Raw genomic sequence first — 26,642 nt, forward strand, 5'->3', positions numbered from 1 at the left:
TCCCTTCACCCCTTGTGCCCACCCCGTACCCCCATTGCCCCTGGTAACCACAATACAGTTTTCTCTGTCCACGTGTTGGTCTGTATTCCACATATGAGTGAGAGCATACAGTGTTTGTCTTTCTCTTTCTGGCTTATTTCACTTAACATAATACCCTCCAGGCCCATCCATGTTGTTGCAAATGGGACGGTTTTGTCTTTTTTTATGGATGAGTAGTATTCCATTGTATATATATACCACATCTTCTTGATCCAATCATCAGTCGAGGGACCCTTAGGTTGCTTCCACTTCTTGGCTATAGTGAATAATGCTGCAGTGAACATAGGGGTGCATAAGCCTCTTTGGATTGTTGATTTCAGGTTCATTGGACAGATTCCCAGTAGTGGAATAGCTGGATCATAGGGTATTTCTATTTTTAATTCTTTGAGGAATCTCCATACCGTTTTCCATAGAGGCTGCACCAGTTTACATTCCCACGAGCTGTGTATGGGGGTTCCTGTATGGGGGTTCCTGTTTCTCCACATCCTTTCCAACATTTGTTGTTTTTTGTCTTGGTGATTATAGCCATTCTAACGGGCGTGAGGTGATATCTTAGTGTTGTTTTGATTTGCATCTCCCTGATGATTAGTGATGTTGAACATTTTTTCATGTGCGTATTGGCCGTCTGTATATCTTCTTTGGAGAAGTGTCTATTTCCTCTGCCCATTTTTTGATCGGGTTGTATGTTTTTCTGTTGTTCAGTTGTGTGAGTTCTTTATATATTATGGAGATTAATCCCTTGTCAGATATATGTTTTGCAAATATTTTCTCCCAGCTGGTGGGTTGTTTGTTCATCTTGATTCTGGTTTCATTTGTCTTGTAGAAGCTCTTTAATCTGATAAAGTCCCACTTGCTTATTTTTTCTTTAGTTTCCCTAGTCTGGGTGGCATGTCATCTGAAGAGAGTCCTTTATGACCAATGTCAAATAGTGTGTTGCCTATATTTTCTTCCATGAGTTTTATAGTTTCAAGTCTCACCTTCAGGTCTTTGATGCATTTTGAGTTAATTTTTGTGAATGGCGATAGCAGATGGTCCACTTTCATTCTTTTGCATGTGGCTGTCCAGTTTTCCCAACACCATTTATTGAAGAGACTTTCCTTTCTCCATTGTATGTTCTTAGCTCCTTTGTCGAAAATTAGCTGTCCATATATGTGTAGTTTTATTTCTGGGCTTTCAATTCTGTTCCATTGATCTGTGTGTCTGTTTTTGTACCAGTACCATGCTGTTTTGATTACTATTGCTTTGTAGTATGTTTTGAAGTCAGGGATTGTGATGCCTCCAGCTTTGTTCTTTTTTCTTAGGATTGCTTTAGCTATTCAGGGTCTTTTGTTGCCCCATATGAATTTTAGTATTCTTTTTTCTCTTTCCGTGAAGAATGTCATTGCGATTCTGATTGGGATTGCATTGAATCTGTAGATTGCTTTAGGTAATATAGACATTTTAACTATGTTTATTCTTCCAACCCATGTGCGTGGGATGTCTTTCCGTTTCTTTATGTCATCATCGATTTCTTTCAATAATGTCTTGTAGTTTTCATTATATAGGTCTTTCACCTCCTTGGTAAGATTTATTCCTAGATATTTTATTCTTTTTGATGCAATTGTAAATGGTATTATCTTTTTGAGGTCTCTTTCTGTTTGTTCGTTATTAGCATACAGAAACGCAACTGACTTTTGTAGATTGATTTTGTACCCTGCGACTTTGCTGTCGTTGTTGATTATTTCTAATAGTTTTCCAATGGATTCTTTATGATTTTCTATATATAAAATCATGTCATCTGCAAATAGTGAGAGTTTCACTTCTTTGTTGCCTATTTGGATTCCTTTTATTCCTTTTTCTTGCCTAATTGCTCTGGCCAAAACCTCCAGTACTGTGTTGAATAATAGTGGTGAGAGTGGGCAGCCCTGCCTCATTCCTGTTCTTGGAGGAATGGCTTTCAGTCTTTCCTCGTTGAGTACGATATTGGCTGTGAGTTTGCCATAAATAGCCTTTGTTATGTACTTTCCCTCTATACCCATTTTGTTGAGAATTTTTATCATAAATGGATGTTGTATCTTGTCAAATGCCTTTTCTGCGTCTATTGAGATGACCATGTGGTTTTTATTGTTTGTTTTGTTGGTATGGTGTATCACGTTGATTGATTTGCAGGTGTAGAACCATCCCTGCATCCCTGGTATAAATCCCACTTGCTCATGGTGTATGATCTTTTTAATGTATTGCTGTATTTGGTTTGCCAATATTTTGTTTAGGATTTTTGCATCTATGTGCATCAGCGATATTGGCCTGTAATTTTCCTTCTCTGTATTGTCTTTGTTTGGCTTTGGTATCAGAGTGATGTTGGCCTCACAGAATGAGTTAGGAAGTGTTCCTCTTCCTCTGTTTTTTGGAATAGTATGAGAAGGAGAGGGGTATTAAATCTTCTTTGAATGTTTGGTAAAATTCACCCGAGAAGCCATCTGGTCCTGGACTTTTATTTTTTGGGAGGTTTTTGATTACTATTTCAATCTCTTTACTTGTGATTGGTCTATTCATATTCTCCATTTCTTCTTGGTTCAGTTTTGGGAGGTTGTATGAGTCTAAGAATTTATCCATTTCTTTTAGCTTGTCCAATTTGTTGGCATATAATTTCTCATAGTATTCTCTTATAATCCTTTGTATTTCCATGGTATCCATTGTAATTTCTCCTCTTTGATTTCTAATTTTATTTACTTGAGCCTTTTCTCTTTTTTTCTTAGTAAATCTGGCTAAGGGTTTGTCAATTTTGTTTATCTTCTCAAAGAACCAACTCTTTCTTTCATTAATCGTTTCTACTGTTTTTTTGGTCTCAATTTCGTTTATTTCTGCTCTGATTTTTATTATTTCTCTCCTTCTGCTGACTTTGGGCTTTGTTTGTTCTCCTTTTTCTTTAATTCTGTTAGGTGTAATTTAAGGTTGCTGATTTGGGCTTTTTCTTTTTTGTTAAGGTGGGCTTGTATCGCTATGAATTTCCCTCTCAGGACCACTTTTGCTGCATCCCACATGATTTGGTATGGCATATTTTCATTTTCGTTTGTTTCCAGATGTTTTTTGATTTCTCCTTTAATTTCATTAATGATCCATTGGTTGTTCAGTAGCATATTGTTTAATCTCCACATTTTTGTCACTTTCCCAGTTTTTTTTTTTTCATTGTTGATATCCAGTTTCGTAGCATTATGGTCTGAAAAGATGCTTGTTATGATTTCAATCTTCTTAAATTTATTGAAGCTTGCTTTGTTTCCTAACATATGGTCTATCCTTGAGCATGTTCCATGCACACTTGAGAAGAATGTGTAGTCAGCTGTTTTTGGATGGAGTGCTCTGTATATGTCTACTAGGTCCATCTTGTCCACTTTTTTGTTTAAGTCCACTGTTTCTTTATTGACTTTTTGTCTGGATGATCTATCCATTGATGTAAGTGGGGTATTAAGATCCCCTACTATTATTGTGTTGTTGTTAACGTCTACTTTTAGGTTTGTTAATAGTTGCTTTATGTACTTTGGTGCTCCTGTGTTGGGTGCATATATATTTATAATTGATATGTCTTCTTGGTGGAGTGTCCCTTTTATCATTATATATTTCCCTTCTTTGTCTCTCTTAACCTCTTTTATCTTGAAGTCTACTTTCTCTGATATGAGTATGGCCACACCTGCTTTCTTTTTTTGCCATTAGCTTGGAGTATTGTCTTCCATCCTTTCACTCTGAGCCTGTGCTTGTCTTTAGAGCAGAGATGTGTTTCCTGGAGACAACATATTGTTGGGTCTTGCTTTTTAATCCATCCTGCCACTCTGTATCTTCTGATTGGAGAGGTCAGTCCATTTACATTTAGCGTAATTATTGATATGTGAGGGCTTAATGTTGCTGTTTTGTCGTTTACTTTCCGGTTCTTTTGCATTTCCTTTGTTTCTTGTCCCATTTGTTTTGGACTGTCAATTCAGTTTGGTTGTTCTGTCTTATGACTCTGCTAGTTTTCTCTTTCTTTATCATATGTGATTTTGTTTTGATTATTTGTTTAGTGGTTACCTTGAGGTTTGTATAAAAAATCTTGTGTATGAGATAGTCCATTATCTGATGGCCTCTTATTTCCTTATACTAAGTCAATTCAATCTCTTTCCTCTGCCTCTTCTAAGTCGTTCTTATTATACCTTATTCTATCTTGTGTTGTGGGTGTGTGTTTACAGTGATAAGGTTATATTTATTTTTGGTCAGTTCCTTCCTTTGATCTTTGATTTTGGTATTTAAGTGGTTGCTAACCTATTCTGGTAAAGATCTGCTATTTTTCTGATTTTGTCTACCTATTTTTCTCCTCACTCCAAGCTTTGTATTCCCTTTCTCTTCTTTTTTTCAGGCCCGAAGGCCTTCTTGAGTATTTCTTGTAGTGGGGGTCTCGTGGCCATGAACTCCCTTAGCTTTTGTTTATCTGGGAAAGTTACTATTTTTCCATCATATTTGAATTATATTTTTGCTGGATAGAGTATTCTTGCCTGAACGTTTTTGTCTTTCAGTATTTTGAATATATCATTCCAGTCTCTCCTAGCCTGTAAAGTTTCTGTTGAGAAATCCGCTGAGAGCCTGATGGAAGTTCCTTTGTACGTTATTTTTAGTTTTTGTCTAGCTGCCCTTAATATTGTTTCTTTGTCATTGACTTTAGCCAGCCTTACCGCTATATGTCGTGGAGTGGACCTTTTTGCCTGTTGACGTATTTAGGCGACCTGTTGGCTTCACTTACTGGTATTTCCTGCTCCTTCCCGATTTGGGAAGTTCTCAGCTATTATTTCCTTGAATAGGCTCTCTGTGCCTCTTTCTCTCTCTTCTTCCTCAGGAATACCTATAATTCTTATGTTACCTTTCCTAATAGAGTCAGATAATTCTCGGAGACTTTCTTCATTTCTTTTTAGTCTTAGTTCTCTCTCCTCTTCCACCTGGAGCATATCTGTATTCCTATCCTCTATAATGCTAATTCTTTCCTCCATATTGTCAGCTCTGTTCTTTAAAGATTCCAGATTCTCCATTATCTCCTCCATTGTGTTCTTCATCTCCATCAGTACTGATTGGTTTTTCTTTATGATTTCAATCTCTTTTGTGAACAAACTCCTAATCTCATTGAATTGTTTGTCTGTGTTATCTTGTATTTCGTTGAGTTTTTTTGTGTGTGAGAGGAAGATCGGCCCTGAGCTAACATCTGCCAATCCTCCTCTTTTTGCTGAGGAAGACTGGCCCTGGGCTAACATCCATGCCCATCCTCCTCCACTTTATATGTGATGCCGCCACAGTATGGCTTGACAAGCAGTGCGTCGGTGTGTGCCCGGGATCCGAACCGGTGAACCCCGGGCCGCCGCAGGGGAGCATGCGCACTTAACCACTTGTGCCACTGGGCCGGCCCCTCGTTGAGTTTTTTTATGATAGCTATTTTGAAATCTCTGTTGTTTAGGTTATGGATTTCTGTCTTCAGGGTTAGTTTCTGGGTCCTTGTCATTTTCCTTCTGGTCTGGTGATTTCACCTACCTTTGCATTGTGGTTCCTGTATTGGCTTTGTTTTTCCTCATCCTAGAAATATCTGGTTGCAATTTCCACGCGCCGTCACTGTGTGGGGGTTAAGGGCTGTGTAATCTGAGCCCCCTGCGCTCTGCCCTGGCTGCTCGCTGTGATCGGCCGGCTGCTTGGTCTGGTCTGGTTGGCTGAGCTGCAGTGTCCAGCATGCGGGGTGGTGGGGGGCTCTCTCTTTTGCCCGTTGGGTCCCTGGCATGGGGGGCTCCTCGTTATCCACTCTCCTGGGGTGCTCAGATGTTGATGGTACCCCTGTAGCAGTTCTTAGTCCTCTGTGTGGGAGTTTCCCACTGGCTGAGAGAGCCCAAAGAGCTATGGTTTCCCCCCAGAGGGCCACCCCTCCCCCTTCTCTGGGAGCCACGAGGACCAGGATTGCTGATCTGATGGGGAGGTAGAGGAGTTCTCCTTACCTCTCCCCACTTCCTCTGGGGGTCCCAGCATGTTCCACTCTCAGATGTGCGGCAGTGTGGATCTTTCCGATCTTCCTTTTCACTGTCTAGGAGTCCGTTGTTGGTCTGTGACTGTTCCTTTTGTTATATCTTCTCGGGGAAAGAGTTTATGGGAAAGCTCACTCCGCCATGATGCTGATGTCACTAATTCAATAGATTTTTGACTATGGATTCAATTTGTGTTTCTTTTTGAATCTATTTTGATAGTTTAATTTCTTCCAGAAATTATTTTTCCATGTTTTTAAATTGTATCTGAAAATGTTTATAGTATTTTGTGATGTTTTAAGATGCTTTATCTTTGTTGATGATTCATTTCTAAAATTGTTTATTTGTGCCTATGTTCTTTTTCTTAACTGAGACCTTGATTGTTTCAATATTGATGGCATAATTGTTGCAAGTGTTTAAGAAGGGCAACCTGTTTTAAATGAATTATTAAATATATTTGGATGATAAAAATTTAATTTCTCTGAGAGCTGTATTATCATTCCACTTAGGCTACAAATTCACTGTTTTTTTCATATTCTGACTGCAAAGCAGGAATTTACTGGTTTCATATTTTTTGATGGATTCACTGAATTCTCTGAAGAGTGGGGCTTATGTTTGGGTATTAGAAGGGCAACTTGTTTGAATAAAGATTTTTGCCAAATGTTTTATTCAGGATAATTTTATAATTTTTGAAATATACATCAGATCTCAGAAAAACCTAACATATAGTCCTTTTTAAAGGCTTTTTAAAATGGGAAATTAGGATCATCTGCAGGAAACTCTGTTTCATATTTCATGATGTCAGATATAAGCAGTGAACCAGGCCAGCCTCACAGTCTATCTTTCTTGCATTTCCCTAATGACTAATGATGTTTAACATCTTTTAATGTGCTTATTTTCTATTTTTATTTTTTTTTTTGCGAAGTGTCTATTCAAGTCTTGTTGTCCTTTTTGTGGGGAGGGGTAGGGTGTTTTCTGATTGTTGAATCTTTTATATATCATCTGCAGTAAATCTCATTGGTTGTCTTTTTCATTTCAGGCATTGTGGTTTTCATCTCTAAAAGTGCAACTTGTGTCTTTATTATATTTTTTTTCTTTTTTTTTTCGCTGAGGCAGATTCACCCTAAGCTAACATTTGGTGCCAGTTTTCCTCTTTTTGCTGAGGAAGATTTGCCCTGAGCTAACATCTGTGCCAGTCTTCCTCTATTTTGTATGTGGATTGCTGCCACAGCATGGCTGCCGACGAGTGGTATAGGTCCACGCCCAGGAACTGAACCTGGGTTGCCAAAGTGGACCGTGCCGAGCTTAACCACTACATCACAGGGCCTGCCGCTTTATTATGTCTTTAATATCTTTTTTATATGTGCCTTGTCTCTATTTAACTTTTCAACATATGAAATATGGTCATAACAACTGCTCCTTATTTGCTAATTCAGACGTCTTTGTCAGTTCTGAGTTGGTTTTGATTGATTTTTTTTCTCTTATCATGGATTATATTTTCCTGTTTCTTTGCATGTGTGGTAATTTTTTGTTGGATTCCAGACATTATGAACTTTACCTTGTTGGTTTCTAGACACAGTTTTGTTCTTAGAAATATTCTTAAGCTTTGTTCTGGGATGCAGTTAAGTTACTTGATAATAGTTTGATCCTTTGGGGTCTTCCTTTTAAGAATTGTTAGGCAAGACCCAATAATCTACAGCTAATTTCCCCACTACTGAGGCCAGATCCTTCTGAGCATTGCATGAATTATGAGGTTTTCCAGTCTAGGTGGTAGGATCAGGAACTGTTCCTAACCCTGTATGAATGCCAGGCACTGCTCCACTAATCTTTTTAGAGAGTTGTTTTCTCAGCCTTGAGTAGTTTCCTTACATGTATGTGGTGATTCTCAAGTGGTACCTCTGTGTATCTGGAGTTCTCTTTCTGTTCAGCTCTCTCCTGTATGGTACTTTGTCATCCAAACTCTAGCTGGCTTCATCCTTTTAAATTCTTGGCTCCATCTCTTCAACTCAGCAAATCCACTAGGCTCCAGCTAAGTTCTCCTTCTCTCAGGGCAATAAACTGGGACAGTAGTAGGGCTCTCATCATTCGTATTCCTTCTCTGGGAGTCACTGCCCTTTGTTGCCTGATTCCAGTATTTTTTTCAGTTTTGTTGAGATGTAATTGACATATAATATTGTGTAAGTTTAAGGTATACAATGTGATGATTTGATATACGTATATATTACAAAATAATTACCACAATAAAGGTAGTTAACACAACCATTTCCTCACATAATTACCTTTTTTTTTTCGTGGTGAGAACATTTAAGATCTATTCTCTTTGCAACTTTCCAGTATATGATACAGTGTTGTTAACTATAGTCACTATGCTGTACATTAGATTCCCCAAAACTTATTCATTTTATAACTAGAAATTTTGTACCCTTTGACCAACATCCCCCTATTTCCCCCACCCCTCAGCCCCTGGCAGCTCCCAGTCTACTCTCTGTTTCTATAAGTTTGGCTTTTTTAGATTCCACATATAAGTGAGATTTACAGTATTTGTCTTTCTTTGTCTGACTTATTTCACTTAGAATAATGCCCTCAAAGTTCATCTGTATTGTTGCAAATGGCGGGATTTCCTTCTTTGTTATGGCTGAATAATATTGTGTTGTATATGTGCTGTTTAATTTGGTTTGCTCCTATTTTGTTGAGAATTTTTTCATTTATATTCATTAGGGATATTGGCTTGTCTTTCTCTTTTATTGTAGTGTACTTATCTGGCTTTGGTAGCAAGGTAATACTGGCCTTGTAAAATGCGTTTGGGAGTGTTCACTTGAACACTACATGTTTTTACGTAGAGTTTGAGAAGGATTGGCATTAATTGTTCTTTATATGTTTTGTAGAATTCACCTATGAAGCTACCTGGTCCTGGACTTTTCTTTGGTGGGAGGTTTTTTGATTACTGACTCAATCTTCTTACTCATTATTAGTCTATTCAAATTTTCTATTTCTTTGTGATTCAGTCTTTGTAGATTGTATGTTTTTAGGAATTTTTCCATTTCTCCTAGGTCTAATTTGTTGGCATATAATTGTTCATAGTAGTCTCTTATGATCCTTTTAATTTCTGTGGTATCAGTTGTAATGTCTCTAATGTATAATTTTATTTTTTTGAGTCCTCTTTTTTCTTGCTAAATTGAGCTAAAGGTTTGTTAATGTTATCTTTTTGAAAACCAACTCTTAGTTTCATTTAGCTTTTCTATTGTTATCTTCTTCTCTATTTCATTTATATCTGCTCTGATCTTTGTTATTTCCTTCCTTCTGCCAACATGGGTTGCTTTGTTCTTTTCTATTTCCTTTAGATGTAAGTTTAGGTTATTGGAGATGTCTCTTTTTTCTTTGTTATCAACTTCCCTCTTAGATCTGCATTCCTGCATCCCATATGTTTTGGTATGTTGTTTTTCCATTTTCATTTGTTTCAAGATATTTTTTGATTTCTCTTTTTTCTTTGTTTATTTTTTGTTCAGGAGCGTGTTGTTTAATTTCCACATATTTGTGAAATTTTCAGGGTTTTTTTTCCTGTTATTGATTTCTAGTTTCATACCATTTGGTCAAAAAAGATACTTGATGTGATTTCAGTCTTCTAAATTTGCTAAGACATTTTTTGTGACCTAACGTATGTTCTCTCCTGGAGAATTTTCCATATGTGCTTCAGAAGAATGTGTATTTTTCTGCTGTTGGATGGAGTGTTCTATATATGACTATGAGGTCCATTTAGTCTAAAGTATGGTTCAAGTCCAATTTTTCCCTATTGATTTTCTGTTTGGATGATCAACCCATTGTTGAAAGTAATGGGGTCCCACAGTAGTAGTGAAGTCGCCTACTATTTTTATATTGGTTGTCTATTTCTCCCTTCAGATCTGGTAGTATTTGCTTAATATATTTAGGTGCTTTGGTGTTGGGTGCATATATATTTACAATTGTTATATGCTCTTGAAAGATTGACCCCTTTATTATTCTATAATGAGTTCTTTGTCTTTTGTTACAGTTTTTGTTACTTAAAGTCTATTTTGTCTGATATAAGTATAGCTACCCCTGCTCTCTTTTGGTTACCATTTTCATGCACTGTCTTTTTCCATTTCTTCTCTGTGAGCCTATGTGTGTCCTTAAAGCTGAAATAAGTCTCTTGCAAGCAGCATATAGTTGGATCTTATTTTTTTATCCATTCAGCCACTCTATGCCTTTTTATTAGAGGACTTAATCTGTTTACATTTAAAGTAATTATTGATAGGTAAAGAGTAATGCCATCATATTAATTGTTTTCTGGCTGTTTTGTAGTTTCTTTTCTTTTTTTTCTTCCTCTCTTGCTGCCTTCCTTTATGATTGATGATTTTCATTGGGGATATTTTTTGAGTCTCTTCTCTTTACTTTTGTTTACCTACTTTTAGTTTTTGTTTTGTGGTTACCATGAGGGTTACATAAAACATCTTAAAGATATAATAACAGTCTATTTTAAGCTGATCACAGCTTAACTTTGATCATATAAAAAAACTCTACACTTTTACTCTCTCCCCTCATTTTATGTTTTTGATGTCACAATTTACATCTTTTTACATTGTTGTAGAGATTAACAAATAATTATAGTTACAGTTATTTTTTATACTTATGTCTTTTAACCTGTATACCAAAATGAAATGATTAAAACACCACCATATTACAATATTAGAATATTCTGTATTTGTCTATATACTTTTCTTTACCATTGTGTTTTATATTTTCATGTTACTAATTAGCATCCTTTCATTTTAGCTTGAAAAACTGCTTTCAGCATTTCTTCCAAGGCTGGTCTAGTGGTGATGAAATCCCTCAGCTTTTGTTTCTCTGGGAAAGTCTTTCTCTCTCCTTCATTTTTGAAGGACAACTTTGCCAGATAAAGTATTCTTTGTTGGCAGTGTTTTTCTTTTAGCACTTTGAATATATTATCCAACTGCCTCATTTCCTGCAAGGTTTCTGCTGAGAAAGCTGCTGATAGCCTTATGGGGGTTCCCTTGTTATGTGAGCGATTTTTTTTCTCTTGCTATTTTAAGAATTCTGTCTTTGATTTTAGACAGTTTTATTTACAGTGTTGGAGAAGATCTTTTTGGTTGAAACTTTTTGGATACTTACAAGTTTTATGAATTTGAATGTCCAAATCTCTTACCAGATTTGGGAAGTTATTTCTTTAAATGAGCATTCTGTTCCTTTCTTCTTTTTTCCTTCTGGGACTTCGATAATCATATTGTTTCTCTTATGAAACCCCATAATTCATGTAGTCTTTCTTCATTCTTTTTTCTTTTTGCTCCTCTAACTGGTTAATTTCAAATGACCTGTCTTCGATTTCACTAATTCTTTCTTCTGCTTGGTCAAGTCTATTGACCTTTCTGTTGAGTTCTTCAGTTCAATCATTGTATTTTTCAGCTCTAGGATTCCTGGTGTGTTTTTTGTTAATGATTTTTATTTCTTTGTTCATGCATTGTTTTTCTAATTTCCCTTGGTTGTCTATTTGTGTTTTCTTGTAGTTCACTGAATTTCTTTAAGAGGATTGTTCTGAATTCTTTGTTAGACAATCAGTAGATCTCCATTTCTTTAGGAATTGTTATTGGAGCTTTATTAGTTTCCTTTGGTGATGTCTTGTTTACCTGATTCTTCAGGATCTTTGTATCGTTATATTGGTATCAACTCATTTGAGGAAGCGGTCTCTTTTCCAGCCTTTACAGGTTTGCTTTGGCAGGGAAAGACCTTCATTAGTCAGCTCAGCTTGGAGTTCTGGACAGGCAGCTGGTAGTAGTGTTGGGTAAGCAGTGCTTGATATCAGGGTCTCTGGTTGGATGAGGCCACTGCCTGTGCTCTGAGGTGGGTTAGGAGGGAGCTGTCATTCCACAGTCTGGTGGGCCTGATGGTTGGGCTTGTCATTCAAGCAGAACTGCTGGCTGGGATCTGTGTTGAGGCAGGGCTACTTACTGGACTGAATCACCTCTGGTCAGGCAGGGGTGCAGGCTGTGTTCCCTGGCAGGGTGGTGCTGCTGGTTGAACTCTGATTGGGCAGTCCTACGTGCTGGGTTCCACAATCGCCTCTGGTAGAGTGGGGCCCCAACCTGTGCCCCTTGGCTTGATGGTGTTGCTAGCTGGACTCTACATTCAGTTGAGGCCATACTCAGGGCTTTGTGATCAGATGGGACCTCAGGCTGTGCTCCTTGATCAGTTGCAACTGCAGGCATGCCCCAAAGTTGGGCAGGGCTACAGACTGGGCCCTGCAATTGAGCAGGCTACTGGCTGTGCTCCACTGTTGGACAATGTCTCTTGCCAGGCTTCCTGGTCAGGCAGGGCTGCCAGCTGTACCCTACAGTTAAGTGGGGCTGAGGCTGTGCTCCATGGTTGGGTGGGGTTGCTTTCTGGGCTCACTGGACTGGTCGAGACACAGGCTATGCTTTGTGCTTAGGTGGAGTGGCTGGCTGGGCGCTTTACCTGGGTGAGTCTACAGGCTGTGCTCAGCAGTTGGATGGGGCTCTAGGCTGTGCCGTGCTGCTAGATGGGGCTGTAGGCTGGCCTCTGTTGCTGGGCAGTACCATAGGCCAGGCTTTGAGTCTGCTCATGGTCACTGTTTGGGCTCCTTGGTCAGGTAGAGCCAGTGGCCCTGTTCCACAGTTGGGCAAGGCTGCTGGCTTGGCTCTCTGCCTGAGTGGGGCTGTAAGATGGATGCCAGAGCTGGCCAGGGTCTCTGGCTGGGCAATCTGGTGAGACAGGGCTAGAGGCTATGCCCAATGGTAGGGTGGTACTCAGCTCCCTGACCGAACAGAGTTGTAGAATGGTTTCTGTGGCTGCCTGGGGTCCCTGGCCAGACTTCCTGGTCAAGTGGGGCTGGAGGCTATGCTTAGCAGTTAGGTTGGGCTACTGACTTGCTTTCCCGCCAAGGCAGACATAGGATATGCTGCATGGCTGTGCACAGCTGCCTGGCATCTTTGGCCGGGCTTCTCTGTTAGGTGGTGCTGGAGGCTATGCTCAGGAGTTGGGTGTGGCCAGTGATTTGCTTCACTGCTTGAGTGGACCATAGAATATGCTGCATGGCTGCCCAGTATCTCAGGCCAGGTTTCCTACTCAAGTGGGGCTGTCTAGGCGGGGCTCTAGAATGGGGTCCTCCACCAAGAGGACCCTCAGGCTGGGGACCCAAACCAGGCAGAACTGCCAACCACTGCCAAGTTGGGGCCACTGGCTCAGCTTTGCAAATGATCAGAGTTGCTGGTTAGGATCTCTGCTCAGGCCCTACCACTGACAGGAAGGTAGTCTGCCAAGATCCGAGCACTGGTTGCTGTGAGCCCCTCCCTGCTTTTCTATTTCTGGCTGATTTCCCCAGTAATCTTCATGAGGCGGTACTTAAGTGGGCTTCCCAGGAAGCATCCAGAATGCTGGGGAAGCTTGATGTCCACCTTGCACTCTCCTTTTCCCACTAGAAAAACTGTAGGCCCAGGGAGTCCCCCTCGGTGCAGCCCTGGCTGACCTGGGAAGGAGCAGTGCAGTCAAAGTGAAACTGCTCCTCTTACCCTTCTCTTGCCTGGTTTTATGGTCCAAAGGGTGCTTCAGCCTCACCCCCGTGTTCTGGGATCTTCACAAAGGTATCTTGTCTATGGATAGTTGCTAGTAGCCCTTTCCCTGAGGGGTACCGAGGTTGGAAACCCCTATTTTGCCATCTTTCTGATGTCAATCTCCTGATTCCAGTTTTATCAAACCATTGTTTCATACATTTTGTCTGGATTTTTGGTTGTTTCAGGCATAATGGTAAATCTGATCTCTGTTACTTCATCTTGGCCAGTAGACATCCTATATATCTTTTGCGTAGAGTGTGATTTAAAAAAAACATTCAATTCCGTAAATATTCAGACAAAGAGACTGTTCTTGCAGATTGACTCTTTTCTGGAGAGGGGTTTAGAAAGAATAGTACTTATTGTGTACTTTTTTTACATTGGGCTTCTCTATTACTTGTCTTTATTTACAGTTTATCCACAGTTGGATTACTGTATATAATAATGTAATACAAGTCACTAATTCATTTATGTTTTATTAGAATTAGGTTGGATTTAGTACTTAATGGAAATCTGCTGAAAAGATATGCTATTTTTTTCATGCCTGTTTTCCCATAATGTTATTCCATCAATGTATGAAGAAATGAGATAAAAAGGAGAACCTAGACATATCTTTCTATTGTCTGAAATTTTGTATCACTAAAGTGTGTTCTGGAAAAGGACATCCTTGTCCTATGGCATATTGCTGTCAAAATAAATTCCAAGAGGTGGTAGTTTTATTCTGTTTTCAAGTTATTTCCTAGAAACCAACCATCTAATTCAGAAAGAGATTAAGAGCCAAGTTTTAAAAACTATGTACCAGGAAACGTCTCGTTTATGAATGTATATTCATTTGTGCTCATAAGTTGGGTAATTATGCACCTAACAACTCTATTCATTTTATCATTATTTACTTTGTATGTATAGAAATGAAGGCTTTTTAATTCAAAATCTGTAGCCTTCAGTCATCTGCTCATGATTGGAGAATGATTATTTTTCATTCTCTTATTCAATGTTAATGCATACAATTTCATGTGAAATTATAGAATACCTTATTTACTCGGATGTGGCTGTAACAAGAGCTTCTTTACTAAATGTGTGTTCTGAAATGGTATAGGTAATTAATAGTTAATTTAGCTTCATCTGTTATATAAAAAATATTAGAAGTATAAAAATATTAGAAGTATAAAAAAATCGATGTTAGATAGAGTCTTTGCATCAAAGGACTAAGTTAACATCTGAATTTAAGTTCTGCCTCGTATAATTTAAAAGTTAAGTTCCCTTAAAATGATTTTGATGGTAAGAATAGATATCCCAGACATTTAGAGATTACAGCTCGTCTCTAAAATGACTGAGCCCAGATACAATAGTCCTGATAAAGTTTATTGCCAGACACTGTGCTAAGTACTTTTATAACTTTTATAGATATTTTCTCATTTAAATGGATTTTGGAAGAAAAATCAGCCATTATTTAATCTTCATAATAATTTTGCAAAGGTATATGTGCACCTGCATATGTATACAACAGGGATATGTCCTGAGAAATGTTGTGCGATTTTGTTGTGCGAACATCATGGAGTGTACTTACACAAACCCAGATGGTATAGCCTACTACACACCTAGGCTATATGGTACTCATCTTATGGGACTACTGTTGTATATGTGGTCCGTCATTGACTGAAATGTCCTTATTTGGCTCATGACCGTATATATATTAGTTTCCTGTTGCTGCTGTAGCAGATATCACAAACTTGGTGGCTTGAAACAATTGAAATTTATTCTCTTACTGTTTGGGAGGGCAGAAGTCTGAAATGAATTTCACTAGGCCAAAGCCAAGGTGTCAGTAGAGCCACATTCTCTAGGGAAGCTCTAGGGGAGAATTTGTTTCCTTGCCTTTTCCAGCTTCTAAAGATGCATTCCTTGCATTTGTTGCTCATGACCCCTTCCTCCATCTTCAAAGCTAATAGCCACATCACCACCTCCTCTTTGCACAGCTGTGATTACAATTATGGCCCACCTGGATAATCCAAGACTATCTCCCCATCTCAAGATCCTTAACTTAATTACACATTTAAAGTTTCTTTTGCCATATAACATAGCATTTACAGGTTCCAGGATTATGATGTAGATATCTTTTATGGCCAGAATGGAGTTCAGAATACTGCCAAAAATCACTTAAAAACAAAACATGTTAGAAACAAGAACAGTTTGGAAAGAAGTTGTACAGATAGCTTGATAATATAAGCAAGAGATCCCAGAGTTCCTCTGCTATCTTACAACATTTTATATTATTGACTGAAACTTTACATTTCTGATGGAAACAAACAGGGCATTAATCTTCAGTTTTTTTCTGATATACTTCATCTTCTACTTTTATCTTTCCCTCCCCAATAAAACCAATGCTAAGTAATCTGAGGTTATGAGTTCGGGAATTGGAGCACAGATTTACATAGCCTGATATTATGATTAATTTAGAAACAGTTTGTATTTGGTATTTGAACATAGACAATGTTCAGATATGTGCTTTCTTGTTCCCTTTAAGCCTTTTTGTCACCCTCTCCTTCACCTTTGTTATTCTCAACATTAGTGAAGAACTGACCACTTTTCCACTGATGGTGTTATTCTAAATATGATGAGAGCTTTTAGGAGACAGTTCTAAAGGTTCCTTAATTCCTATTTCTGAGCTAGATTATTTTTTCTGCTTTTGTTCAGTATCATTCCAGTGTTTATCCTATACCTTTGGAGAGAAAATTTCATTTGTTAATTCTAATATATTATATGGTTCCGTGACTTCTTGAGTTACCAATAAATATGTTATAGCAAAGTAAGCATATATTTTGTTGCATAATTTATAAGCTAAATGTTTACATTTTTTTTCTCTGAACTACAGGATACCAGAAGGCCCCATTGATCAGGGGCCGGCTTCAGGAAGGGTTCGTGCTTTAGAAGAGCAGCTTGTGAAGGCCAAAGAGCAGATTGAAAATTATAAGAAACAAACTAGAGATGGTAAGTGATTATATAGTGTTTTTTCTCTTCAGTATATTGATATTAGCACAAATAGTTGAAAATTTCCTTTCATCAAAGTTGGAAATGCTGATATTCTCTGTTCTCTGACTGCAGGTCTGGGGAAGGATCATGAAATCCTAAGGAGGAGGATTGAAAATGGAGCTAAAGAGCTCTGGTTTTTCCTACAAAGTGAATTGAAGAAATTAAAGAATTTAGAAGGAAATGAACTCCAAAGACATGTAGATGAATTTCTGTCAGATTTGGGACATCATGAAAGGTACTGTTCTTCCTTTACATTTCATTTGGGCTTTGGTAGAGATTATAATCTAAAAATGGGAAACTGAAATTTATGTTAATTTCCCTGCTTGAATGGTAAATATCTACCATGCTTAGGAGCAGGAGAGCACCTGAGGTCTCAAAGGACAATGATTGCCAAATGTGGTTCATCAACTCAAATACATCACTAGAAAATATTATTTAAAATGTATTTCTAGAAACCTTTATACCCTAAGTGAACTCGGAAGGTAGTGGTGTCAGCCAACAATACGTTAAAATATCTTCCTGTAAATTTCCTTCGTATACAATCAATATTTGAAGTGAAGTGTACAGTTACATTACAGTACATTGGAACTCATACTGAAGCTGGTGGTTATGTTTCTAAGTCAAACACTAAAAACTTTGAAATAGCACCTTTTTAGGGTTTCTAATTAAAAGTTAGCAGGTTTTGAAGAAGGGGAGCATCCTGTTAATTGCCCTTCCATTTAGTTGCTAGAAAGAAGAACCTGAAATTTGCGTAGTTAAATTTGTTTCTCCTGTTTGCATTTCTGAAAATATGCAGTTTATCTTTCATAGTAAAGAAAACATTTTGGTGCTGGTGTGTTCCTGCAGAACAAAATGTATCTGAGAATCATTATAAATGCAGTGAAACCTGTCCTTAGGCCTGTTATTTTTATAAGTCTATATTCCCAGTAGGATTCTGATGGCAATTACTGTCTCATTAGTGAACAATAAAAGAAAATGGTTGTATTAACACAACCTACCACTGTGAAGAGGAAAAGAATTACCCCACAACCAAGCGATTCGTATATAATAACATCATCAGCAATATTGTAGTGACTTTGAAAAATTGCTCTGCTGTTTTAATTGTAGTTACAAATAAAACCTATCAGTTTATTGGAATCATTTTAGCATTAATGAATCTACAGAAATAAGATGGCATAAATTTCAAGGGGCACTGAATTATTAGACCACAGCAGTCCCTTGGAAATTTTTAGCATAGCTTTCGGTCAAGCCATATGAGTCCATAAGACCAAACACTGACTAATTCTTTCCTTAATGCTTCTCTACCCTAAAGCTGATTCTAGGCACCAAGATTCTGTTAATTAGAGCTGTGTGCTTTGCTTATTGCAATTTTATAGGAAAATGCAGATCTGAAGAGGATTTGAGTTGGGTAGACTATCTGAGTGTGGTATTTAAAGGAGAATTTTGGCTATTGACTTCTAGCGGAGCGTTTAATTTTAAAGTTTGAGTGATTTAATTAAATTACATGAGAATTTAACTTTCAGGTCTTTTCTAAATTAAAATAATTATTTAAAGAATTATTTTGTGACTATATGTAGAAATGGAAAAATATGTACAAATGAAAAAAGTTGGGCCCTGAAAAGTTGATGTAAATTAATGTTAAATTTTTTGTAAGTTGAATTCCATTTTAGATATGATTCCTGACACTACCTTTTAATATATGTTAAATAATAATATTTCACTGAAAACAAAAATGGAAGGGTACCCAAGTCAATTTCTTTTGCTGTCTTAAGCAGAAATTATAATGAATTTGGGATACAACTTCACAGGGTAGTGATTTAACTCCAGGCAGCCAGATTAGAATGCAGTGATACAAATAATGAACAAAGCACAACCAAACATTAGAGAAATAGCCTTTAAAGTGATGAATGTACAAATAAAGAGGATTAGTATGTATATAGAGTTGCCTTCTTACTGATAACTTTCAGGATCCTTAAGTATAAGAATTAAAATCAAAACAGACTTTTATGTTTGCCTCTGGTGATTTTTACATTACACAAAAATCTTCATTTCATTTTTACACTTGCCCAAATCATAGTGTATAGATTGTCTCTAGACTGAAAGCCTACATTCTCTGAGAAATCAGAGATTGAGTCAATCAGTTTCCTTATTCATATTTCCCTATGAATTACTCTTATCATTTTTTGGTTCAGAAAGACATCAATTATAGGGAAAACACTTATGGGCTTTTGTTTCTTCAGAAAGAGTTTCTTTCTTTCAGAGAACTTTGTTCTGATGGAAACATTGATCTTTTTTTTTTCCTTTCTAAATCAACTTTATTGTGGCATAATTTGTATACAATAAAATGTACATATTTTAGTCTATAGTTCTGTGAGTTTTGACAAATGCTCACAGTTTTGTAACCACCACCACAGTCAAGATACAGGACATTGCTACTGTCCCAAGAAGTTTCCTCATACCCTTTTGTAGTCAGCACCTCCCGCACCATTAGTCCTTGGCAGTCACCAGATCTGTTTCTTATCCCTATAATTTTGCCTTTTCCAGAATTTTATGTAAATGCAACCATACGCTGTATAGCTTTTTGAGTGTAGTTTCTTTCGCTTGGCATAGTACATTTTGAGATTCACCCGCGTTGTTTTGTATATTGGCAGTTCGCTCCTGTGTATCGCTAAGTATTATTCCATTGTATGGATGTACCACAGTTAGTTTCTCCATTCACCAGTTGAAGGACATTTGGGTTGTTTTCCATTTTTTTGGCTGTTACAAATAAAGCCACTATAGACATTAACATACACATTTTCGTGGAAACACGTTTTCATTTCTTTTGGATTAATATCTAGGAATGGCATCAATGGGCCATGTGTTGACTGTGTGTTTAATTTTATAAGACACTGCCAAACTGTTTTCCAAAGTGATGTTACTATTTTGCATTCTGACCAGCAATATATAAGAGTTCCAGTTGTCTGTATTCTTAGCCACACGTGGTTTTGTCAGTTTTTACATTTTTCCCTCACCGTTCTAATAGGAATGTAGCAATGTGTCATTGTGGTTTTAATTTGCATTTCCTTGCTAATGATGTTGAGCATCTTATCGTCCTTGGTAAAGTGTTGTTCAAATCACACGCTTAATTTTGGGGGGAATTGTTTGTCTTATTATTAGCAATAAGCATTCTTCATTTATTTGGGATATAAGTCTTACTGGTATATTTTAGAAAGCTCATTCTTACAACCATGTGAAGGAAAGCGTGGTGTCAGGAAATCAGAGGGATTTTGCAGAAGTCCAAGTAAGTGATAATGAGCTTCTGGACCTGTGTAGTTGCAGTAATAAATGTATGTATGAATGTATGAAAAATAGAAGCTGCAGGACTTGGTGACTGATTCGATGTGGGGAGATGGGGAAGTGAAAAGTAATTGAGGACTTGTATTTTGCTAGGAGGATAGTTTTCATAAATGGAGATCATTGTTTCTTGTATAGTAATTTGGCTTTTCTCACTGACAGATTGTAATCCGAGGACTGGAACCCTTAATTTCAACATCTTCTCTACCCCACAGTGCTAAGCACTCCCTATTTAGTTAGCATTCAGTAAGTTATCTTTTTTATTGGGTGGGGAGGCAGCTATGTGCATTCTTTGACTGATTATTCCACAGTCTACTTTGTGCCTTTTTGTAAAAACAAAATCTTATTCCATTGAAAGATAAAGAAAATTATATATCTGAGGTAAAAATATTCTCCAGTAGTTGGGAATCCCAGAAGTTGTAAAGAGAAAGTTACAGGAGATAAGTCATTTACCCCTGAATAAAACTGGAAGCTCTAGTTAATTTTTTTAACTGTGAGTTCTGCGAAAGAGAGGGTATCTGTTAGAAGTCAAGGTATGTATAGAGGAGGAAGTGGAGGGGAGGATCTGAAGCATTATTAGGGGTCATGCTGGTGGGAAGCATGGGACTAGAAGAAACCTGACATTGAAGGATTTCTGTACTCAGTGGCTTCATGTTTGATTCACTTTGGAGAATTTAAGTGATACCTGGATCTATAAGTAGTCTTAAGACACAGTAATATATGAATCCCTAAAAATATCATAGTATTTCTGATTTGGAGTGTAATTCTGATGCTAAGAAGTGGAGAATGGACTTTCTTTGAATTGAATGTGCATAATAAACAATAATGTTGCTTACTAAATATAACTAATTATTTGTTTACATTTCATGGGCTGTGTGCTCAGTAGTTTTTTAATGCATCTATAAATTTGTTAAAATTAAAAAAAAAAAAACTTTGCCTCATCATGAACTCATTAAAGTTGTAAGAGCCTGAGAATGATTTTAGATTTCATGTCTTATTCCATGGTGCTGCTGTTCCTTGAATGGAGAGAAGTAACAGTAAAATGAATATGGAACATTGTTTTCTTTTGATGACTGTGAGCTCTTGGGGTCAAGCCATCTACTTGCTTTATAAATAAAACTGGAACTTCAGTTTAATATTGAAAAAAAAAATGGATCCTAACTTGTTTTTATACATTTTTCATACTCAGCTTTCATTGCCTCTTAGGCCTTATGCCTTTATGTGAGAAGTAAAATTGCACGTTCCATTTTAATTCTTCAAAAGGTAATACACCATACTGAAAGTACCTAAATCAGAAATATTTTTTATATGTTTATCATTGTATGTTAGATTTCGCTTTATTTGTGTGAATAATATGAATAGTTTATTGTATTGTTATTATGAAAGGTATATTTTTAACTAAGTCAATTTTAAGAGCTGAACTCCTTATTTTCTAAACAAATTTCCTGGAACCCTAATATAAAAAAACTAAATGTTGAATAAATCACAAGTATTACTAATGTCCTTAATTGTCATACTAAATAGAAAAACTTAATTTCCAAACATCTTAACTCATAAAGTCTCATGGTCATAGATATATGAAGCAATTTGAAATGCAATACTTATCATCTGCTAAATAGAGGCATGTCTCACAACAGTCTCTTCCCAACGCATAGGTAAATTAGAAAGTCAGTGGGGAAGCCAAAAGTGCTATTTTAATTGTTAAGAATTTTTGTGTGTCATTGTTATTTTGTTAGTGCTCTTGAGTCAATTCCAGTTCCTAGCGACCTTGTGTACAACAGAGCAAAACCCTGCCCGGTCTTTTTGCACCATCCTCTCATCTTCCGGGGCTGTGTCAGACAATGCTCCGCTGCTATTCACATGGTTTTCATAGCCAGTTTTTTCGGAAGTGGGTGGCCAGGTCCTTCTTCCTAGTCTGTCTTAGTCTGGAAGCTCCACTGAAACCTGTCCACCATCCACCATGGGTGACCCTGCTGATATTTGAAATATTGGTGGCATAGCTTTCAGCGTCACAGCAACACGCAGCCACCACAGTATGACCAGAAAATGAACCCAGGCTGCAGTGGTGAGAGTGCCGAATCTTAATCACTAGACCATCAGGGTTGGTGTCATTGTTATTACTTCAGTGGTTTTCAGACTCCAAGATCACCTGGAGGGCTTCTTAAGACACGGATTGCTAAATCTGATCCCCAGAGTTTCTGATTCAGTAGGTCTGGAGTGGGGCCTGAGAATTGGCATTTCTAGAAAGTTCCTAAGTGATACTGAAGTTGCTGGTCTTTGAGAACTAAGGCTCTACAGAATCCCTGGTTCTCTTTATGAGTTTACCACTGACAGAGATTATCTTTACTTCCTGGAAAAAATCATATTTCTCTGTAGGTTAGTGAGCCTTATCGGAAAGCTGTGGGGGAAGACTCTTTTCCTTTGCTCCCCACTTGTTGCTGTTCCTTGTAGTGAGGGGACAGTGTTTCTCTTCTGGAATGTGGCTCCCATTGTTCATTAACTACATTAACAATGCAGTTATTGTTACATCTAGTCTGGGAGGCAAATATCGTATGTTTGAATCAGATTCAACTCACCTGAGATTTTTATCAAAACACTGTTTACCTGATTAGCCCATTACTTGGGTGCTGGTAACTAGTAGAGCCTGATCCCTGCCTGTTACCACACTTGGATGATCAACTAGCATTAATTAGTGTTATTCTTTAGCTTTTAGAGAGTTTTTAAGAATTTAGAGGGGTATAATAAATAAACATAGAATAGCATATTATTATTACCTGCTGTATTGATCTCAAGCATTAGTATCACTAGATTTTCAATTGATGATTTCATTCTAGTGATTGATATGACCATGCTTCATAGTAATACAGTCAAATTTGCCTGCTGCTTTTGATATCATGGATCATGAATTGACCCTGGCCTGTCTCTCTTAATTAGCTAGAGGGAAATCAGCAGTTTAGAGTGATTATTTTTGTCATTGTGGCTTTATTATTTACGTAGTAGTGTAGGTTCAGTGCTTGGATTTATGGCCATATACAGTTGTCCCTCCACCTCTGAGGATATCATGGAAAGTTTTGTATTATCATCCTTTGAGGTCTCCCGGAGACATATTTAACTTAATCACTCTTGTTTTGGTTCTTTTTGTCATCTTTATGTTGCCCGATACCAGTTTATGAAATAGTTAGTGGAGCTGCTTCTTTCTGATTTTTTATTTATTGAGGTAACATTGGTTTATAACATTGTATAAACTTCAGGTGTGCATCATTGTATTTTGACTTCTGTATAGACTATATCTGTTCCCCACCAAAAGTCTGGTTGCCATCCGTCACCATACAAATGTACGCCTTTACCCACTTTGCCCTCCACTCACCTCCCTTCCCCTTTGGTAACCACCAATCTTTTCTCTATATCTATGTGTTTGTATGTTTGTTTATCTACCAATTGGGAGAAGATATTTGCAAATCATATATCCAATAAGGGGTTAATATCCAAAATATATAAAGAACTCATACAACTCAACAACAAAAAAACCAAACAGCCTGATTGAAAAATGGGCAGAGGATCTGAACATTTTTCCGAAGAAGATATACAGATGGCTAACAGGCACATGAAAAGATGTTCAACATCACTAATTATTAGGGAAATGCAAATGAAAACCACGAGATACCACCTCATGCCCGTCAGAATGGCTATTATTTAAAAAGACAAGAAATAAGTGTTGGAGAGGATGTGGAGAAAAGGGAACCCTCATATACTGCTGGTGGGAATGTAAATTGTTGCAGCCACTATGGAAAACAATATGGAGATTCCTCAAAAAATTAAAAATAGAACTACCATATGATCCAGCTATTCCACTTCTGATTTTAAATTATAGCAGTTACTAAATTTCACACTGAAGGACAGGAGGGCTCACAGGGCCGAGGAGCTATTTTTCAATTAAGTTGACTGAAACTATTGAGAAACAGTCTGGTAAAGCTGCATTCTCATTGCCCCTGCCTGGTCTGCAGGCAATTATTATTATCAGTAACATATAAAGCAGCTTTGCCAAGACTGAGATCATATATTTCCCAAATAATGAAAGATACTCATCGCCAATTATGCTGATTGGCTTTTTGCTACTGTGTTTAGGGGATTATGTAACAAAGGAAAGGACTTCGAATCAGACGAGGGGTACGATAGCTGACTGGTTATAGGGGAAGGTTGATAGGTTAATAGCTTATAGATTTATTTGATCAAAATTGCTGGTCATAACTATTGTGGCCCAGTAGCTTGTGTTTTCACTCTCTTCATAAGGTAGACTCTCCTTGACTCTCTTTGAAAGGTCCAAGAGTTGATATTTCCACGCTTGAAAAAAGTTAAGTTTTGTGAACCTTCAAATCCACTGTTTTTTATTTCATACACACACACAGAGGAAGGAATGAAGGAAAATCTTACTTAAGTTCTTTGAGGTATGATTTGATTGAGACTTATATTAAACTGGTATGTAGATAGTCTTTCTGCAGTTTTTAATTCCTTTGGATAAAATGTTTCTGTATCATTGTCTTTCTACTAAGGAATCCAGGCTTCTTTTCAAGTGGTTCTAGAACATTCCTTCTAATATCCATGGACAAAGGAAGACATTGTCATATGAAGTTGTCCTTATTCTGTTCATCTCTACTAGTCTCTTTCAACCAGATTATAATTCTCCATCTTCTGTAAGGGAACATTCTCCCCTAAAATAAAGTTTGCATTGGAAGGAGAATATACAGGTGGAAAAGGGTGTCTGATCTACGGCCCTAATTCTGTTTTGCCTGCCCCCAGTTTGTATCTCTTTGGGTGTGATTTCTAACTCAAGAATGATTTTGACATTAAAAATAATCACTTACTAAGGATTTCTTACATGCCAGTCACTATGATAAAGGCACTCCATTTATTATCTTTATCAGCATAGTAATACTATGTGGCAAGCATTGTTATTTTCCCACTTTATAAATAAAGTTATCCTTAGACCTAGAGAAATTAGCTAGCTTACACAAGTAAGTGACAGAGCTGTTTTACTCCAAAATCCTTTCTCTTAATTGCTAACTACTTAGCTTCTCTGAGCTTTATTTTTCTCTTCTACGCATAGGGATATAATTCCTATATCACAGCATTGTGATGATTAAGTGTGGTAAAATATATAAAACACTTTCCACAGTGACCGACACATTGTAGATTCTGGTAGGCTCTAGTCAGATCTGCATAAGGAAAGCCCTATAAGAAGACATAAATAGAAAACTCTTGGATCCTGCAGGGCAGGCACGGATAAGGGGAGATCGTCACTGTGCTCAATGGGAAGAATTTCAAGGTCCGGAACCTAAACATAAGCCTAGCGGCCATCACTCACCAAGTAGCATAATTATTGCCTTATGTGCTCGTATAAGCTACTTTTGTTGTTGCCCTTCTGGACTTCTCCCCACCCGTGTGGGCGGTCAAAATGGGAGTGTCCTAAAATTGCTCCTTGAGACAACAAGGGAGGCAATAAAAGCATTGTCTGCCTACCGTCTCCTGGTCATTTTTATTCTTTGCACTGCGTATTTCTGCCCCAGGAGCAAACCAAAGTAAAAGCAGCCTTGGCCAAAACCCAAGTAAGTTTTTTCCCCTTGATCCAGATTTACCTATGAATTAGACTCTGTGGTATATCCTCCCTTAGTCACATTTACTTCAGTGAAATATTTATCCTTCACCTTGGGATTTTCTTGCTTGAATTACATCTGCTCTATGCTGGCACTCAGAGGGAACTTCTCTCTTTAACACTTGGTATCAGGTATAAACAAAATATTCTCCTTGTGGTTCTTCAGTGGCATAATTGAGACAGACTAAAACATTTAAAACAAGTTTTGTGAATATTAAAACATAAAAATAGGAAAATTAACAGAAAATACAAAGAACATAAGTGGGTAGCCCAGCTTTGGAAATAGAGGTTTTGATGCCTGTCATAGCAGACTTGCTCTGAGTTATAGATTCCATTCTAGTCTACCAGTTGTCTTTAGGCCTCTGTACTCTGCCCTCAAATGACTAGCACTATTCTGCTGGTACTTTGCCTGGGTTTATATTTCCCAGGCTTTGATCTGGCCTCATACCAGGCCTTTATATTCACCACCCACCTTCTATATTTTTTTGATATCATCATAGTCAAAACCAGGACAGCCAGATTCCCAGCTTTTGGGACACTGCTGGGAGGTTTGGTTTCAGAGTGGAATCACTGAAAACTCAGCATTTCTGTGGAGTGGTTTTCAGTTACCATGTTTCCCAGTAATGATCCACGACTGAAACTTTGTTTGATTATCCTCATGTCTTTGTCCAAAAAATGATGAATTTTGCAGGATGGTAACTTCTAAACATTATTGAATCAGCAAAGAACTAGTTTGAATTTAAGGTCGTTTCCTGGGCTTATCTTTGTAACATGGTATCCAATGGGGAGGTCCAAGAAAAAAAGATTTAAGAAGCAAGCTTAATTTTAGCTGACTATTGCAGTAGAGTGACTTATATTGAGACTCTGACTGCGTTATCATGAAAAATTAGTGTACTTTTTTTGTTTTGGTGTTTGGCCTTCTAGTTATAAGCTTGATTATTCTACTTTCTTAACAAAGATTCGGATGAATGTGAATAATTAATTGCCAAGACTTAGTAC

At 37.5% G+C, this 26,642-nt stretch overlaps 1 protein-coding gene across 9 annotated transcripts in view; it reads left to right on the top strand.

Annotated features, from left to right (window-relative positions):
* FUT8 (fucosyltransferase 8) overlaps nucleotides 1–26,642 on the top strand; it is a 298,401-nt gene that overhangs the window by 174,727 nt on the left and 97,032 nt on the right. For all 9 annotated transcript variants that reach the window (XM_058567138.1, XM_058567146.1, XM_058567145.1 and 6 more), the window contains 2 exons: nucleotides 16,500–16,615; nucleotides 16,730–16,892. In XM_058567138.1, the coding sequence (XP_058423121.1) occupies nucleotides 16,500–16,615; nucleotides 16,730–16,892 (279 nt within the window). The remainder of the gene's footprint in view (nucleotides 1–16,499; nucleotides 16,616–16,729; nucleotides 16,893–26,642) is intronic.

Source organism: Diceros bicornis, chromosome 24, assembly GCF_020826845.1.
Source record: "Diceros bicornis minor isolate mBicDic1 chromosome 24, mDicBic1.mat.cur, whole genome shotgun sequence".
Taxonomy (NCBI): Eukaryota; Metazoa; Chordata; class Mammalia; order Perissodactyla; family Rhinocerotidae; genus Diceros; species Diceros bicornis.